This window comes from Brassica rapa, chromosome A09 (genome assembly GCF_000309985.2).
Source record: "Brassica rapa cultivar Chiifu-401-42 chromosome A09, CAAS_Brap_v3.01, whole genome shotgun sequence".
Taxonomy (NCBI): Eukaryota; Viridiplantae; Streptophyta; class Magnoliopsida; order Brassicales; family Brassicaceae; genus Brassica; species Brassica rapa.
The window spans coordinates 36,925,375-36,940,717 of NC_024803.2; the positions used below are offsets into that span (position 1 = coordinate 36,925,375).

The 15,343-nt window shown below is 36.5% G+C and overlaps 3 protein-coding genes across 4 annotated transcripts; 2 read left to right on the forward strand and 1 right to left on the reverse strand.

Moving 5' to 3' along the window:
• The first annotated feature begins 71 nt into the window (after positions 1 to 71).
• LOC103841802 (sister chromatid cohesion 1 protein 3) lies at positions 72 to 3,676 on the forward strand. The gene is made up of 12 exons (XM_009118375.3): positions 72 to 445; positions 571 to 829; positions 941 to 987; positions 1,066 to 1,115; positions 1,203 to 1,237; positions 1,496 to 1,935; positions 2,015 to 2,129; positions 2,205 to 2,341; positions 2,416 to 2,951; positions 3,031 to 3,116; positions 3,199 to 3,334; positions 3,423 to 3,676. The coding sequence occupies exons 1-12, from the start codon at positions 322 to 324 to the stop codon at positions 3,522 to 3,524; spliced, it is 2,067 nt and encodes a 688-aa protein (XP_009116623.1). The 5' UTR covers positions 72 to 321; the 3' UTR covers positions 3,525 to 3,676.
• LOC103841803 (small G protein signaling modulator 1) lies at positions 3,646 to 10,466 on the reverse strand. The gene is made up of 11 exons (XM_033280085.1): positions 7,475 to 10,466; positions 6,826 to 7,020; positions 6,578 to 6,676; positions 6,394 to 6,497; positions 5,581 to 6,308; positions 5,378 to 5,500; positions 5,204 to 5,292; positions 4,916 to 5,116; positions 4,291 to 4,788; positions 4,102 to 4,185; positions 3,646 to 3,989 (listed from the first exon to the last, which is right to left on the reverse strand). The coding sequence occupies exons 2-11, from the start codon at positions 6,958 to 6,960 to the stop codon at positions 3,849 to 3,851; spliced, it is 2,202 nt and encodes a 733-aa protein (XP_033135976.1). The 5' UTR covers positions 6,961 to 7,020; positions 7,475 to 10,466; the 3' UTR covers positions 3,646 to 3,848.
• A 2,530-nt stretch (positions 10,467 to 12,996) lies between these two features.
• Positions 12,997 to 15,072, forward strand: LOC103841804 (phosphatidate cytidylyltransferase, mitochondrial). Of its 2 annotated transcripts, none has more exons than XM_009118377.2 (10): positions 12,997 to 13,310; positions 13,376 to 13,432; positions 13,505 to 13,567; positions 13,644 to 13,712; positions 13,798 to 13,890; positions 13,973 to 14,077; positions 14,142 to 14,219; positions 14,322 to 14,441; positions 14,537 to 14,642; positions 14,718 to 15,072. In XM_009118377.2, the coding sequence occupies exons 1-10, from the start codon at positions 13,203 to 13,205 to the stop codon at positions 14,906 to 14,908; spliced, it is 990 nt and encodes a 329-aa protein (XP_009116625.2). In that variant the 5' UTR covers positions 12,997 to 13,202; the 3' UTR covers positions 14,909 to 15,072. The 2 variants fall into 2 exon arrangements, with proteins under 2 accessions (XP_009116625.2, XP_009116626.2); XM_009118378.2 differs by having other exon boundaries at positions 13,008 to 13,310; positions 13,564 to 13,567.
• Positions 15,073 to 15,343: the final 271 nt, after the last annotated feature.

Here is a 15,343-nt window from a genome sequence, read left to right on the forward strand (position 1 = left end):
TTTCCAAATATACCCCTTAAGCCCATTAATCCGTAAATTTCGCTATTGGGCCCAAATTAATATCCTTATTTCCTTTTAGATACCTTTATTATAGTTTAATTACTCTTTTAACCCCAAGTGTTTTGTTCCCATATGATTTTCAACATCGCGCCACTAAATATATATTTTCCCGCGCCACTGAAACCTCTTCAACTTCTTCTCCAAAATCAAATAAAAACCCTAACCTCTCTCTGTTCCTCCCTTTACATCGCTTCTCTCTTACTTGATTGTCTCCGTCTCTTAGTTTGATTTCGAGGGAAAATTAAATTAAAAAAGAAGAAGATGTTTTATTCGCATGTTTACTTGGCTCGGAAGGGTCCTCTGGGAACGGTTTGGGCCGCCGCGCACTTGCAACAACGCCTCAAGAAGTCTCACTACACCGCCACCAACATCCCCAAAACCGTTGGTTCGTGTTTCTTACCCATAAAGCTCGCTCCTTTTTATCATCCCCTTCACTGCTTCTCTGTAAAAGTTTCAGACTTTTCGATAAAAGCAGAGGATTCTTGATTAATTTTTTTTTTTTAATTGCAGATCTTATAATGTTCCCGGAGGCACCTTTGGCATTGAGATTGTCGGGTCATCTTTTACTTGGTGTTGTCCGAATCTATTCAAAGCAAGTTGATTATCTGTTCCGTGACTGTGCTCTCGTCACTTCTTGGTTATCCAAGTCTTTCGTTTCTACTCAAGTTGATTTGCCTGAGGATGCGAGGCAGGCTCCTGTTGAGTCTGTGACTTTGCCTCAAGCATTGAACTTGGACGACTTCCAATTGGATGATGACACGCAAGAAGGGTACCCCATCTTCTTATTTTTTTCACTTTCTATTGAAGCTTGTTCTGTTTCAAAGATCCCATCTTTGGCTTTGGTATTAATACTTTTTTATTATCTTCTTGTGATTAATAGTGAATATGATAATCATCTTAGGAGTCAGGAAGATATCACTCTTACAGGTACTTTTGTTTTACTGCTACTTATTTTAGGTGTTAGAATAATTAGAGGTGTTTATGATGTTGATGTTGATTATGCAGATCAAATCCCCACTGGTGTTGATCCTTATGTTGCTATAACATTCGATGATGTGAGTTTCCTACTTGCCTTCTTATGATTATGAAGTTGATTTTGATTACTGGTTGTTGAAAGAAAGTTTTGTATGTCTTTCTTACAGGACCTCAGTTCAGGACCTAGCCCAATGGATGTTGAGTGAGTCTCTTTATAAATTTTTGATTTCATCTACTTAATGTTCAAAAAGTCGGTAGGAGACAGTTAGGCTCTTTATATGGGACTATTGATTAGGTGGACACCTAAACTGATTTTTTGAGGGTTGGTCTAGAATTGTTTTTATTTGTTTATATCTGATATGCCGACTAGGCTTATTTTTAGAACACTTGCATCTACTACCCATATGTTCAAGGATATGCGTTTTTTAATGTGGTTACCTCTTCTTTGTGATATGAGCAGCCAAGCTACAGAGCCTGTTAGTGCGCATCCTGGTGATACTGATGTTGAAATGACTTTTGAGACAGAAGTAAACAATGAGCGAGGAGACTTCAATGTTGGTCGTAACGACACAGAGGAAATCCCTGAGTTCCAGGATCCTAGACCGAGTAACTTGACGGAACCGCTTAATCTCAGTCCAGAGAGAGGCAATGCCAATTCTCCTGGAAGTGTTCCCGAGGTTGAGATAAGGCGTGATGCTGCTGCTGCTCACGGTTTAAGCCCTGCGTCCCATTTACCATTCGCTACAGAACACACTGAACCTTTAGATGAAACTATGAACGAGAAGGAACCCAGTATCCCTAACCTTGATGATGAAGTGTTGAGTTCTAGAGGACAGGCGTTTGAGCTTCGCTCAGGATCTCCAGGCTTTGCTGGTTTTGAGGAAGAACGTGATAATTTTGGTGAGTGAACATCATAGTTTGATAACTCTTTGCTTATCTTATCATTTATCTGATATATGATTTTGTTTTGATGTTCAAGTCCATCCATCACCTCAACTAGCTCTTCAGCCAACTCCACCACCTCCTCCTCCTGCACAACAACCAAGGCGAAGGAAGAGGAAGCATTTTGATAAGGTCACAGTATTAACTAACAGGTAATAAATAACCTTTCTACTGGCTTCATGTGACTTTGATTATTTCATTATACTGATAATAAAATCTTTTGACAGGATCATGAAAGAGAGGCTTGAGGATCCTAGTGATATTCTTCGTAAGAGAAAGAAGATGCCTTCCTCTAAACTAAGTATGTGGAGAATGAATAACCAGGCAAAGAAGGATCAAATCTTCAGTGAGCCCTTGCTTACAGGTAAATTTTCAATGATTCTTTCTTTTGTTTTCTAACGGTGTCAGCTTATTTTGACTGTCTATGACTATCTGCAGGCTGTTCAGATGCTCTACGCAGTGTCTTTGATAAGGACTGTGTATCTTCAAAGCCAAATCTTGCTGTTCCTAATGAAAGTGTTCCAGAACCTGCACCTGTATCATCTCCTACTCGTGAAGCTGAAGCTGAAGTTCGCCCTACCTCTTCAGTTCCTCAATCTCCGATTCCTGATTCTACTCATCCAGACACTACACTTCAGCAGTCTCCGGTTCGTCAAACTGAAGATATCCAAGACTCTGCAGGTCCTCAATCCGCGCGTGGAGAGTCTGTACCAAGAGAAGCACAATCTCCACCGCCATTTAATGATGATGACACAGGAATCGAACGCTTCAGAGATGGTGGTTACACTGACTTCATGCCGTCGCCACCTCCTAGGTTTTCACCTTCTAGTAGAACCGATGACTTCACCACTCAGACTAGTAGAGCTTGGGAGACGGAATCTTATAGAACAGAGCCTTCAACTTCCGCATATCGAGATGATATGCCTGGACTAATGAACTCAGGGATCTCAGCTATTCCCGAAATGGCAGACGAGGTTTGTCTCACGTTTTTTACATGTTTGGGTTGGACCCTTCTTGGTTCTTTGCTAATACCATTTGCCTGTGTCATTACAGGAGCTTTATTTCCTGGATGTAGGTGGCAACACTCCGGTGAGATCACCAGCTAGTCAAGATTCTGATGCTTTGACAGGGAGAACAAGGTATAAAGATCCCATAGTCCATTTAGCTTTAAGAGCCGAATGTTTCTCAACTAACATGTAACACATTCACTGAACATTGCAGAGCCTTGGCTCAGTATCTTAAAGAACGCTCTTCGAGTGGTCCCTCTTCAAGCTCTTCTTCAGGAGATCTAAGTTTGGGAAAGATCTTGGAGGGAAAGACAAGGAAGCTAGCTGCTCGAATGTTCTTTGAGACACTGGTAATAAATTCCTCAATACGGTTTCTTACTTCTTTTTTTTTATGTCAGCATTGCCTCTTTACTGAGACGATTTGCTTTTGGATTGCAGGTGTTGAAGTCTAGAGGACTTATTGATATGCAACAGGAGCAACCTTACAGCGATATCACTCTGAAGTTGATGCCTGGCCTTTTTTCAAAGGTTCAACAATGAATAAACAATGCTCACTGGATTTTATTTATTTGTATATTAGCATAGATTCTAGACAAGGAAGTGGTCATCCTCAGTTTGTTGATCCCAAGTTTGTATGTTTGGAAGAAATAATTTTTTTACATTAAAACGAAAAACGAATTTCCTCAAAAAAAGTTGTCAAAAACGTTGTACGCATACATAGACTCGTGAATCTTTAACTCTGCAAAATCCAAAGACGACCTACCTGTTTTAAGCTTGTTCTTCTTTTATATATATTTAGTATGACTATTGTTTCTATAAAGGAAACTAACAGTTATTGGTGGAATCTATCTTAGTCATCATTCTTTAGTGGGCAGGACCATGAGATGAACTTCTTTGGCTGAAGTTCTCATCATGACTTTGAATCTCTTCTGGGATCTGGTTCTGCGTCGTGGTTTGATTCTGTATCTGGGACTGAGTGTGGTTCTTGATCTTGATTACCTGATTCTGATAAAAGCTATGCAGTTAGATATGAGGAAAAGCAAGATTACCAAAACGCAATAAAGTTAGACTTGTGTGTGTATTGTGTCAGTTTCAGTAAACATGTCAAGCAACTAACCTTGTACATGTATTTTTTACGAAGTTTCATGGCTGTGCGTATGCATCTTCTAACTCGAATTGCAAGCAGCTTGTCATTAAAAATCTGCAAATATCTCAAACCAATAAGAACAGTACAAAGTCCTCAACTACAAGCACTGCAAAGAAGAAGGCTCAAAGATGCACAATTGCAGTGAAAAAAACATCATACCTTGATCATGTCATCAATGGACCGAGCTTCCTTCATGATCTTGTGCCTATTCATAATCAAGATCGCTGCCACACAAAAGACTGGAAGAGGATCATCTCCCTTTTCAAAGGATGAAACAACAGAAGAAGAGACATGTGTTCTTTCGTTCCTAGACCATAAGTTTCTTGTCAAGCCACAGAAATTATATGAAGATGATGCTGACTTCATCTCAGTATCGTTGTCGTCAGACATAGGACCAGTCTTTGGCAATGGACCACTTCTTGGCAGTAGACTGCTTATGTACAACAGGCTGCTCTTTGACAATGGTCCGCTCTTTGACATTCTGTCGCTGCTCCTCGAAGTTGGTTCACTAGTTGTACTGTTCCTATGTCCATCATCTATCTTTGGGTCCCCTATCTCAGCTTCTGATTGTCTAGGAAGCTGAATCACCAACGGCTCCAAGCAATCATTCTCCAGAGTTTCAGCAACAGAGGCATTAAAATCAGCAGCCCACATCATCTACAACAGAAGAATGCATTTGCAAGAGTTTTGAATCTTATAAGACAATTAGGAATCCAAGATTATAAGATTCAGAGAGTGAGCAAGAAGCAAGCAATACAAAGCAAACAACAGAAGAGTTACCAACCTCCCACATCCTTAGAGCCTCATCAAAAGACAACTCCCTTCGGAACAACACTAACAGCATCCGGAACGCAAAGTGAAGGCTTTCAGCACCAATACGAGATATGTGAGAAAACATTTCTTTATCTGTCAGTTGCAATATATGCCACAATGTTTGCAATTGATCCATCACACCCGTCGGTCCTTCCATCTGGAAATTTGCACGCTGCAGTAATAAAACCACGTAAGGAGAGAACATCAAGTTACAGCTAGGAAACAAACATTTGTTACATATCAGGAATCATTATAATACCGTTCTTCTTATGAGCATCTCGAAGCACCAAAAAGCGTCAGCATTATCTTCAAAAAGAACCACAAAAGGAGACACCAAATCGCTCATACCTGTCATCAGTTAGTGTCCAACATCAATATGCATGACCTCATAGAGTGTCAACTAATAACAAGTTAACTCAAGAGAATATGGAACCTTGGCAATAACCAGTTGCAGGATCAACCCAAGCATAGACAGCAAGGATATCAGACATCCTTCCTAGATTTCTTGGATCCTCGTAGAACTCAAGGTGAGTATCTGTCCTTACCACATCCACAACTGTTTGAAAACAATAAATAATCATTGATCCCTTGGAGTAGAGACCATTAAAAACATAACAGACTCTACACAACTAGTACCTATTCGGTGCAATGTCCAGAGCCATTCAGACATCCGATCTTCCGTGACAGTCCCACCACGAGAAGGAGTTTCTTTTGCAGATGGCATTTCAGGAACATCTGAGATTCTCAGACCATCAACTATCTCCACCGTGGAGCCGGAATGAGACAGCTGTTCAGCAGACTCAGGATCTACCACTTCGATTTCTGAGTGAATGGATGCAGATCTGTTGTTGTTGTTATTATAAGAAGACTCTATGACTAGATCTGCGTTCTTATCAATTCTAAAACTGTGCATTCCCTCATCCTCAGATCTCAACTCACTTCGAACCGAAGCTTCCTCATCTGGAGTAGAAACCCCTTTCTTATCTAAACTACTCCTCCCAAACAAATCAGTGACTGCTAGAGAGGGGAAGTCAAAAACACCATCCGCAACGTGAGGACCACCAGAGGAAAGTACAAAAGGAGAAGCTTCAGGACTTGCTATGTCAACTGACTCACTAGAACTTCCTCTTCTATGGCCATGAGATGTGTCAGTATCATTATTACTCGAATCACCGTGGTTTTCAGTTTTCTCATTATCATTTACAGAAGCTTCTGTGCTTCCATCTGTAGATTCCTTTACAACTTCCTTCTTGTATGATTTTCGCATGTCCATGACTTTGGATCCAACAACATAGGCAAGCGAACCAGTTCCCACGCTCGAATGCATCATCTGGCATTGCTTCAGCAGATCATTGTATCGTTCTCTGCATGAATGGTAAAAGAGAGCATCAAACTAAGAAGTCTCTCTGATGACAACATATAAAAAAGCAAACAAACAGACTGTCCAACCTTCGAGCTTCCCTGAGTTGACTACGGTACTCAGAGGTGCTGCTCAATGCGTAACAGCCAAGGAGAAACTCCCAAACTTCAGCTCTTATTGATGGGTCGATCCCCTAATAACAAGAAACAAGGGGGATGTAACGAAAGAAGAAAGTGTGAATGCTACAAAACTCTGAAAAAAAGGAAACATTACCCCCAAGATAATTAATTTGAGCGCCTTGTGGAAACCAAAAACCTTTCCATCACAATCGAAAAAAGCCCTCCACTTCTCTGGCTTAAGCATCTTGCCTATCTATACAATCAACACACTAAACACATTGAATCATCTTGCTGCAGGTGGGAGCAAAACTACAACATTAGTACATTATTATACTTTCAGCATGCAACACACAATGGGTTCTGAAACTTTCAAGACATAAAAGGGAGAGGGATACTTCTTACAGATAAAAGAAGCTGTATCCCTGGTTGTGAAAGACAAGGTTGGCTTAGATCCCGGACTAAAGAAGCCACTTTTTGCAAACTTACCACACCAGCTTTCCCACAAGTCCATTTCTTTCCCTCTCCACCACAAAGCATCAGTAATCAAACGGAATCATCCGCTAGAACCCAACCCCAAAAGCACCAAATAAAAAAAAACCTGCAACAAGACAGTAAATTATCAACATATGAATACAGCCAATAATGAAAGAATCATATTGTCATAGACAAGCAAAAAGAGTGATATAAGCAGTGATGAATGTATATGAACCAACCAACCAAACACGAATCTAGAAGGAGCCAAACAAAATCAGAATCTAACTCTCGTTGATTCCAGATATTAGAGCTTGGAAAGGAAAAAACTTTGGGGTCATACCAATCCACAAACATGAATCAGAGGAGAAGTAATGAGAGATCATTCGATCTAGACACAAAAAAAAAAGTAGATTGGAATCCCACAACAGAAACAGGTGGAAGAGCTTAGATGTTACAGAAACATTCATCGAAATAGAATAAATCTAGTGCCTTTGGATGCAGTTATATCATCCTAAGATAAGCAATGCAATTAACAAAAAATGGCGAATGCATCGATGCAGAGAGAGAGAGAGAGAGAACCTGTTAATTAAAATGTTTTATGGAGGATGCTCTTCACCGATCGCCATTATTCCTTTCTCCGTTTATTTATCTCTCGTCTCTCGTTGTCTTTCTTTTTGTTTTTCTGATGAAACAAGTTTATGTTTCTTGTCTCTTCTCTCTCTTGTCTCCTGTCTTTTGTTTTGTCGTCTCTTTTCTCGCAAAACTTTCTCCTTTTTCTTTTTATTTATGTTGACATTCAATTTAGTCAAATGTAATTTTACACTCATGATGATCCATGAAAATAAGCCAAAACATTAATACTAATATTTCCACTCAAGTGTGATAGTGATACATGAATCTCAACAACATAAAGAAAGTATGTGAGCCCCTACTATTATTATCACTCAAAAATTAACATTAATTGTGGTCCGGTCCGGTGGATATGCCATGCATGTTACTTTTAGATCTGAGCAAGTGTTCCACTTAAATGCATTTTTTCTTTAATTTATCTTTCAGGAGATATATATGTTTTTGTCTTCTAGTTGGTTAAAAACTTGTTGATACACATAACGGGCCTAAATGTTCCATATTTGGGCTTAAATGGATATGTTTGGGAATGTTATAGAAAACTCAACTCAAACCTTCTGGATACACTTATAATGTGTGCTCCAGTCCTCTAGCTAGAGAAGTTCCGGAGGCAGCAACGGGTACCTTGATACAGGTTTATAGCATATGTATTATAACCACAGTCATATATATAAACCACATATCTCACGTAAAGACAAAAGATCTTTGTAATTGTTGTGGAGTTGAAGATGTATATGACGACATAAAGACACAAAGATTGCATTAGGCTTCAAACACAGTTGTAGAAACAGATATTTTTTGGTTAATCAGTATATATTATGGTTTGGTGTGTTTATTTTCAGTCCATCTCAAACTCACTTTAATATATATATATATATTAATGATATAAAACCTGAAAATATAGAAGGATTTGTTTCAATGTATACTGATGCAGCCCATTTATGACGCAAAACATGAAGCGCGACAATTTTAGTGAATGTTTACTTGGGAAAGAATAAGGAAGAAAATAGGATAATGGGAGATTTCAAATAAAGAGAAAAACTCGAATCTGAATGGATAAGGAGAGATCGGATGGAAGAGGAAGATATGAATCTACTGAGGAAAGGGCAACATGACCAACTTTGTAAGACTATATAAATTAAATAGTACCTCGGACATTCAAGAGGAGGAGAAAAAGGGTGTAGTACGTACAATGCTTACTCTTTTCTGATTGTAGGTGGACTTTTTAACTCTGCATAGCCACCATTGATAACGTTGTGTGGGACTCTAGATGTTATAAAATTGCATGTAGTGATTGCTAACCTAAAGTGAACAGAGGGATGACCTCATTGATGTGTCCAAAATGTGATAACATGAATGCAATTGAAGTTGCGATGTTAGCTTTCCTAATCCTCATATTTTTTTTTATTGCTTATCCTTTAATTCTAAGTCGTTTGTTCTTCAATAAATAAACATAAATCCAACTATATATACATTAAACAAGTGAATACTGTGTAAATTAAAATTGATAAAAATCAAATAATTGACCGTTCAAATTACTATATTTATTTATTCTCACAACTAAAGTTTTAAATTTGTGAATATGACAAAACCATAATAGTTTATGAGAATAGTTTTACACTCTTTCTTAAGAAAATAACTACATACAAATAAATTAAATAATTATATTCAAAACATCAATGATGAAATATTAAATTTTAATTACAACTGAAAACATATTAATTATATGTTGATTTTTTAGAATCAGGTTTTGAAATTGACACAGATCACCAGTTTTACCTGTTTTTTATTCAGTTTTACCGATTTTTCTCAGATCCATGTTTTAAACTCGATCAGACTCGACTTCTTCGATGATTTACGGTCGGGCTGGTCCAGTTTTCAAAACACTGGTTTAAGTACATATTTCATTGCAAAATTTTTTTTTGCAATGTTTATCGCAGTGAGAAAAAAAATCATTTATAAACGGTTTTAAGTTTTAACCACAGGGGGCCCGTGTGGTCCATGTGATGAATAACAAAGGCATGGAAATGGTGAGTCGTTCGAGAGTGGTTGATGATGCTCGTAGTCTGTTGTTGCTCCCACAAACTAGTACCTATGGGCACATTATAATCCCGAGAAAAATAGTTAAATTTTTAAAAGAAAGAAAGAAATTGACATCTATTTAAGGTGATAAAGATGTGAATTAAAAACTGACCTTACAAGCTTAATTACATCGGAATAAAAAAGTTTCTCTCTCTTCTCTCAGTTCTCACTCTCTGGATCTTTCACAGAGAGATGAAGGGATGAAAGATTTTTTGGTTTGTAAAATATTTTGATCATCTTGATCGAATCTTTAGTTCCGGTAATCGGATTTTGTTCTTCGCTTTGGTGATTTACGTTTTCCTTTAGAAGAATCTTTGTTTCGCTTGGCGAGTTTTTTGGTGTGGGTTTTCAATTTCAATCAACGGGTTATGGATTCTCATGTCTTATTTTGATTGAGATTGAAAAATAAATTTCGGATCTAATCCAGTTTCTTATTCCTCTTTCGTATTTGTTAAATCAAAATCCCGTTTGTTTGTGATGGAATTTCTCTCTCGAAGGTTATGCTTTGATTTCTTCCCCGCAGAAATCAGTCTTCATCGGCTTCAAGCTCGCCGAAAATTGGAAATGGGTGAAGCTTTCTTTACGGAAAGGATGAGAAGAACGATGGATTAATCTCGATCGCTTCAAAGGTGATTCAGCAGAGGTTGGCGTCACTGAACGGTCCAACAAAGGATCTACTTTTGGTCTGATCGAGCACTTCCCGGATTAACATCTGGAGATGGAGGATATTCCAATCTGCATGCGACGGCGAAAGGTGGAGGAGGTCTTGGTGAAGGGTACAAATCAGAAGGAGGTTAGACTGAAGGATAAGAGATGAAGTCCGACAATCGTGAGCGGTGGCGGAGAGGCGTCTCCGGTGTGCTCCGCATGATACACGGGTGTCCTACATACGTGTCTCTTCAATAAACTTAATGAAAAACACGTGTCTTGTTAGGGTATTTGAGTCGGCTTTCATATGGGCTGTAAAATTTTAATTTTAATAGCCCTTTACCTCTTGTAAGCCTGTTGGACTCATGTTTCCTTTAATGAAAATTCAGTTGACAACAAAAAAAACTAACCTTACGATAAAAGGCCAATATAATCAACTCTCAGCCTGGTCACATGGTCTTAAAAAATAACGAATAGACAGGCTCCATAATGCCACATCATGTCATACGTCAAAAATAAAAATTTTGTGGCCTTCTTCATGTGGGTTCATTTTTAGATAAATTATAGAGATAAATTACTTTCTTAAAGAAAACTGAAATTTTTGTTTAGACCATCTCCAATGATTTACTCTATTTTAGAATAGTTTTCACTCTAAAATCAACTCTAAAATATAGTAGAATTTCTCTCCAATAATTTACTCTATATTTGACTCTAAAAAGGAATGTTATTAAATATATTCTTTATTTTATTTTATGAATAATACATTTTACTTACAAAATTTATAAATTGATCTCATATATTTTGTTTTTAATAAAGTTTTAGTAAATTATATATTTATATCAAACATTTATTATATTAAAATTTACATTACTTATATTAAAACATAATACATTTTAACTTAAACATTACCATTAGTGTATATTTTCCGCAAATGATCAATTAACAAATTCCGAATGCGTAATGAGCTTCTTTATCTTTAATTTTTATAAATCGAACAAGAAACTATCCAAAAGGAATATTATCATTTGGATAATATTTTAACAATTTTGGTGGATCTAGAAGAAATTTACCAGAACATAAAGTCATTATTATCTATAATTTTAATTTTATGTTATGCTGCTTATTTTTAATTATAGTACTTGTTTTCTTTGGCTACTTATAAAATTATTTTAAATTTTAGTGCTTGTTTTCTTTGGCTGATAAAATAAGTTCCAAACGTGTGTATATACTGTGTTGAACATAATGTGTTGTTTGCATTAGTAAATTACACTAACAGTTTCAAAATAAAAAGATTAAAGATTAAAGAATAAAAGTATAAATAAAATTACATTAAACTATAATTCATTACATTAATATACTTTTACATTTTTAAATATATAATTATTTTTATAATTATTATTATCATTTTTAAATATAAATATTAATAATTACATCTATAAATATTAACAGTTTTTAATATAATTTTTTTTTTAAAAATAGTTTCAAAAAGCATTTTCGAATTTCAAAAATAAAATTCAAAAAATAATATTTTGAAAAAAATGAAAGAATTTATAAAAACTATAAAAAGTTAGAATTTGAAAACATATAATCCGAAATTATAAAAGAATTTTTTTTTTACTTGTATATCTATAGAGAAAAGAATAAAATAGTCTTTTTCCCTTTTAATGACATTTTTTAGTCATTTTTCTCTTTGAATGTTTTTTCTGACAAGAACTTAAAAATTGGACAATTTTCTGAAATGATAGAAAAATAAATAAGCATGCTATATGATTTAGAAAATAAATCAATTATATATTTAGTTTACAAAAAGAATGATAGAAAAGAGGTAATACAAAATCATGAAAAATTATACTAGTTTAAAAAAATTATGATCAAATTTCATAAGTCGATGTATATAAATTTTCACAATCCACATAATTTTTGAAAATCTATCAATTCTTAAAATTCACAAACTCTACACAAATTCATCTTCCAATAATCTTGTAAAGTTTAATTAATTTGAGTTGTCAAAATAAATTAGGAATTATACACATTTTGTATTAAAAAAAACGATCTTTTGGGCCCGAACTAAAGAAAAAAAAAGACTTCACTTGGGGGCAAAGAAGAAAGCTTTTTGTCTTTGGGTTTAAGAAAGCTTCAAGCTTTGAATGGTGTTAGTTAGTTGTTCGTCTTCGCTCTATGCCGCCTTCAATCGCTTGCAGATATAGTGGCTTCACCTGTCGTCTCAGATCAACAATCAGTTTCGCGTTCTTCTTCCTATTGTTTGATTTATACATCTTTTTCCTAAGGGTTTTGATCTTAGAGCACAATTTACTGATAAAACTTTAGTTTTGTATGCTATAGAACCACGTTTGCTTAATTGAAATCCTGATCTCGAATGTCTAGAACCACTTGTGAAAATAGCTTAATTTGCTTTCTCACATCTTACCCTTTTTTCTTGGCTGAGCCAAACTAGTAGTTAAAAATGGTAGAATGATTGTACAAGTAACGACAGTTGGGAAACTCGCTAGGCGTAACGCGTGCAGTCCGCCTAGCGCCGAATCAATTAATCGGAGATTATACATATATTAATCGACGATTTGTTTTCGGTTATATGTAAAATATTTCAAAAATGATACAAGAAGGTTAGCTTGGCCTAGTGCTTAAAGTGTTTCTCACCTAATTCAGGGACCTGGCTTCGAAGCTCAGGTTGATTTTTTAACTTTTATTTGTTATTTTCTTCATGTGGGGTAGAATCGTCATTTACGTTTCCTCTTCTTCCTTAGGTTTTTTTTTGGGTTTCTCTGCAACTATAATACGCGACAGCTGACTGATTTTGATGGCCTGTAGTCTACAGGCTGTAGAGCAATTTTCTCCGTTTTTCTTGCCCCAAACTTGATAGATCTTAAGTAGATTATTCGATTTACGGATTGAAATAAGTTTACTGTCTCTGGTGAATTAGTTTGGAAATGGAAAGTAGTGAAAGAGAAGAGCTTGGTAGCTTCTTAACTGCTGTTCCCCCTGTGGATTTCTGTTGTGTTTATGGTTCAACGCTGCACCCAAATAACCAAGATAAGGTTTTTATTTATTTCATATCTATCTGTGTGTGATTAGAGAGCTTTCTGATTGATTGACCATGCAGTCTAAAATGGTGGACTACATCCTTGGCGTTTCTGATCCCATGCAATGGCACTCTCAGGTGAGTCTCTAGAAACACTTTCAATAGATTATACTAGGCTGGCTGGATTTTTAACTATTGTTTTGTATCAAGAATCTGAAAATGAATTCACATCACTATGCTTCATGGATGGTTCACCTTGGTGGAGCTAGGCTGGTATGTTTTCTCTTCCATACTCTTCCGTTGCTTTTAAGTAAACAATGAACGAACGAACACACACTCTTTTCCACAGATTACGGAAGTTGCAGATAAAGTAGGTGTTGGAGTTCACTTCAACCCATTTGTCACTTGGAACGACAGGGTAACAACCTCCTGTACCATTCTTTATAACCTAATGGAACAATCCAAGCTTGTGTATTTCATTTGAAGCCATTTTTTTCTTGCAGAAGCTAAAGTATGGGGTTGTTCGGATGAATGACCTAGTACAGGACATTCTGGACTGGAACAGATTCTACTTGAGTGGCCGTTTACAAAAACCGGTATGTCATTTGCTTGGTCTTCTCACTGTTCACCGTCCAAGGATTGTGAGATGTAATAGGGAAGTGCCACTCTTGGTTGCAGCTTCATTTGCTTGTTGATAATCTGGACATAGAAGACGTCAACTCTGTTAATAAGAGAGCCGCACTATCTGCAGCCCTTCTTCTCTTGCCTTCCAAATTCACCGAGGTTAGAGTTCAAATCAAGTTTTATGAGGCTGTACACTAAATAACTAACAGAAACTCTTATGCAGGAAGATCTATACGCCAAAATATGCAGCCTTTCTTACATGGGAGACTTGCGAATGCTTTTTGCAGAGGACACTAATAAAGTGAGAGAAAACCTAGTCCTGTTCACATTGTCATAACATGTTAATATAACTTGTTCGGATGAAAAGATTTCTGATCCATTAGTTCAATCTCCTGTCTTTTAGGTGAACAAGATTGTAAAGGGGCAGTTTGATCTTTTCCAGTCAATGTATAAGCCTTTTCTTCAAGAGTGCGAGACCAAAAACATACTGAGATTCTCATCTGCTGAAACTAATTTAGTTCAGGTACACACAGTTCAGAGCTATAGCCTATATATATATGTGGTTGGCTCACTCTTGAGATTCTTTCAGTCATTGTTCTGATACCAACTTGTGGACAGGACTCTAGCCTTTCATCATCACGCTCACTGGTCTCTTCTCTTCCTGCATCAGTAAGAAGCCAAATGAGCAAGTTACTTGGGGAAAAGAAAATCTTGAGTGAGACCGGTATCAACTCTGCTCTCTCTAGTTATATAAAAGGAAATGGAGGGATAGTAGTAATTGATGGTTGAAATGGTACAGGTAGAGTTTCAAGGGAAGTTTGTATAGGTTCAAGAGAAGAAGCAGCGAAATGTATGGAGAAGGTAATGAAGCGAAGGGTAATGGTTTCAAGCGCAAGACAGGCTGTGTCTGGCTTCTTGGCTGCTGGTGCTATTAATGCAACAGTGTATCTTTCACAGAAAATGCGCAAAGCTTGGAATTCTCGGTCATGAGAGACTTTTAGATCAACTGTTAGTTGAAGAAAGTAGATCTTGCCACTATTAGTTCTTCTTTCTTTCTTTTTCTAAGTACCAACTTTTCTTTTTGTGTTGATGGTTATGTCTTTTTCTAAGTAGATCTTGCCACTATTTAGTTGATCATTCTTTCATTCTTTCTTCTTTTAGTTGATCAGTAAAATGCATTCAGTCGTCAAAGACCTTAAAAATTTGCAGCTCTTCACCTGCCAAATATAGCTAAGTATCTCTTCTAGTGGAGGAAAAAAACTGTTTGCTTGCTTAGGACTAAGTCAGGCATTATACTGATCTTATTACAGGTGATACTTCAAAATATTATAAGAATGACATTTAGTTAAGATGCATGGTATACTTTCTTAAAGCCAATGTTCAATCATAAGCACTACTACAAGATCTTTCATATACATATCAAGT